The sequence below is a fragment of the Orycteropus afer genome, unplaced genomic scaffold (assembly GCF_000298275.1).
Source record: "Orycteropus afer afer isolate SDZICR_OR568_19922 unplaced genomic scaffold, OryAfe1.0 scaffold00030, whole genome shotgun sequence".
NCBI lineage: Eukaryota > Metazoa > Chordata > Mammalia > Tubulidentata > Orycteropodidae > Orycteropus > Orycteropus afer.
In genome coordinates, this window is record NW_006921617.1 from 12,308,598 (window position 1) to 12,311,892 (window position 3,295).

The 3,295-nt window shown below is 39.7% G+C and overlaps 1 protein-coding gene across 1 annotated transcript in view; it reads right to left on the bottom strand.

Moving 5' to 3' along the window:
• LOC103192611 (protein FAM214A-like) overlaps positions 1-2,180 on the bottom strand; it is a 24,223-nt gene extending 22,043 nt beyond the window's left edge. The window contains 3 exon segments of the mRNA XM_042780252.1: positions 640-1,187; positions 1,189-1,739; positions 2,151-2,180. Coding sequence (XP_042636186.1) covers positions 640-1,187; positions 1,189-1,739; positions 2,151-2,180 — 1,129 coding nt within the window.
• Between the last annotated feature and the right edge of the window lie 1,115 nt (positions 2,181-3,295).

The window sequence follows — 3,295 nt, forward strand, 5'->3', positions numbered from 1 at the left end:
TCCTATCACTGACAGCATTGTACTTCAGGACAGATCTTGAAACATCCTTTGTGATGATGAATGCCACGCCATTCCTTTTCAACCTGTCATTCCCAGCATAGTAGATCACATGGTTGTCTGATTCAAAATGGCCAAAACCAGTCCATTTCAGCTCACTAATGTCGAGGATATCAATCTTTATGTGTTCCATTTCATTTTTGACAACTTCCCATTTTCCTAGATTCACACTTCATACATTTCATGTTCCTATGATTAATGGATTTCTGCATCTGTTTCTCTTCAATTTGAGTGGTACCACATCAGCAAATGGAGGTCTCAAAAGCTTTACCCTATCCATAGGAGTAAGGCTGGGTTTACTCTGATGATGCAACTCTTTCCCAGTCCTATTTTGAGAGCCTTCTAACCTAACCAGACTATTCATAAAGTTGCACGGTAATGTATCAAATAGTACGTCTTTGCTATTCATAAGGTTTTCCCTGACCAATTATTTGAGAAGTGGACAGCTTCCTCCTTCCTAGTCTGTCTCAGTCTGTAAGCTGGCTGATACCTGTGCACCATGTGCATCCCACTGGGTTTGAAATACCAGTGTCTCAGCCTCAAAACTCACATCAACACATCACCACGGTAGGACAAACCGACAGACAAGTTTGCCTCCCATGTAAGGAGAAGGAGCATTATCATCTGAAACACTGTAGAATGACACTTCAGCTGGAAGAGTCAAATGCGTAGGGCAGAAAACACCACTTGCCCCTACCTCAGCAGTGAAACCATCATCAATGCCGAGAGGATCTAAACGATAGTTCAAGACAGATTCCTCAAAATTTCCTAGGAGACTAAGACTTGTTACAGGTGGAGCACTAGAACTCAGAAATGGTTTTTCATGAATATCTGGATCATCTTCAATATTTAAACATGGCTGAGGACTTCTAGAGGATAAGCTTTTCAGATGCAATAATGAAGAATCCAGATCAAAGCAACCTGACTGTGTTTTTCTTTGAGGAACAGGACTTGAAAGTAGAGGCAATCCAGTTTGAGGATGGAAGGCCCTAGTTGAAGTTCCATCCAAAGAATGACAATTATATTTTCACCAGGCATTTGAGTTTTTCAGTGGTATAGTTTTCAGTGCCTCTGTATTTTTCAGTAGTTCACATGCAGACAAACAATCTTTTATACCCTTTCTCTGAGAAGTTTCGAGATTTGTTATCAAATGTGTCTTCGTTCTTACACTGTTCAATTTTTAATTGGTCTGGATTTTTGCAGTTGAAACCTTCATTGTCTTTATTGCAATAATTTTCTATACTATTAAGTTGAGTGTTTTTCTCAGACGTCTTAGGTCTTTTTAAGTCTTTATTTGAGCACTTTTCATGTTTGTGCAGATATGCAGACATTTCCAGCATAGTGACTTTTATTTTAGAGTCAATTTGGTGATTTTTAAAAGATTTTGGATTATAATTTTCAATTTTTACTGTTTTTTCCTTATTTTTATGCATGCAAAGCTGTTGGTCAATACTGTTGCAATTTGAATACTGTTTATCAATTCCATTGTTAATGTCTTTCTCCTTAAATTGACATCCAGAAACTGTACTTTCCAATCTGCTTGTCATATCTAAGTTATGTTCTTTGCAAGGAGACATATACAAATAAGTCAATAAATTAGTAGCTTTATCCTGTGTCTCCTAAAATGTACTTTGGATGATTTCACTAGGATTTTCCTGATGCTTATTTCTATGCCACCAGCACTCCCAAGAAATTGATGTGAAGGATATTTGCAAATAAGAAACGTGGGGTATCCAATGGTCACGTTTTTCCAGGTGTTAGGTGGAAATGCCAAGCCAAGTGAAACACGACTCCCCTCTCCTCAGGCAGCCAAGAGCCCTCTGGCCAATTTCACAAAGATATTGGCCCTGTGGCCAATTTCACAAAGTCAAACACTGTGAAACTGTTCACTACATTACAGATTAGTAAGAAAGTACAAGTAAGAAGATTTGTTTACCTTGCTTACCTCTTAGGGACCAAAAATAATCTTTTGAGCGCCTATCCTGTGTCAGGCACTGTGTTAAAAAACATCTTCAAATATCTTTGTTTGCTCCTTAAAACAGTCCTGTGAAGTAGATGGTAGCATCTCCAGTTTACAATGAGGTTTAACTTACAAAAGCCGCAAACATCATATTTGTCCCCATAGCTGGGGGGGAGGGAGTGTACCACAGTGCTCACACATCATTCCACATGAGTCCCTGTCTAGTGTGTGCCTATGAGCTTGTCCTCCTTGATGTAACCCTCTTGGTTATTTGCTGGTTCACCTCTGCTGTCACTGAGATGATTAACACTACAGATTCTGATTTAATCTGTCTGGTGTGTAGATTGGACAATGAGATTATAATTATTCAGTCTCTAAGTGATTCTGATGAGAGGTCAAGTTAAGAACCACTGTTATGAAGGGACAAAGGAAGAGGACTGAAAACCAAATGTTCAGAAACACCACAATTTAAAAGGTAGGTCCAATAGCCCAACTGTCCATTAACTAGTGTGATGGTTAAGAGTTAAGGGCCATGATTCTCAGTGGTTTAGCTGTTATGATGTCGTTCTCCTCCATGATGAGATCTTATATAACATAATCATGACAATGGTTTTGCTATGACAGCCAATCAGTTCAAAGGGAGTTGCCTCAGGGATATGTCTGCTTCCAATATTTATGGATGTTCTGGAAAAGCTCTTTGGCTTTTTGCTCAATCTGGACCCTATATCTGGCCTCTGGTTCTTAAGACTTGAGCTAGCAATCTGCCATCTTACCTGCCTATCTTGGATTCATCAGCCTCCACAGCCCATGAGTCAGCAGCTTGCCATCTGACTTATGATCTTGGGTTCGTCAGCCCGTGCAGCTATGTGAGTCAGGAGAAGTCTGCAGCCTAGTGTCTGACCCACTGACTTAGAACTTGCCAGCATCTACAACTGTGTGAGCCATTTAAATCTCTCTCTCTCTCTCTCTCTCTCTCTCTCTATATATATATATATATACATGCTCTGGTGGCATAGCAGGTAAGGCATTTGGTTGCTAAGCAAAAGGCCAGCAGTTCAAACCCACCAGACACTCTGTGGGAGGAAGATGAGGCATATCTACTTCCATAAAGATCTATAGTCTTGGAAATCCAGCGGTTGTCACTACGACTCAGAATCAACTTGATGGTAGTGAATTATGTATATATAAGCTTTGTTAGTTTTGCTTCTCTAGAGAACCCATCCAAGACAATTAGATATTGATTAGATTAACATGATTCAAAACTTGGCCCCTGGTTCT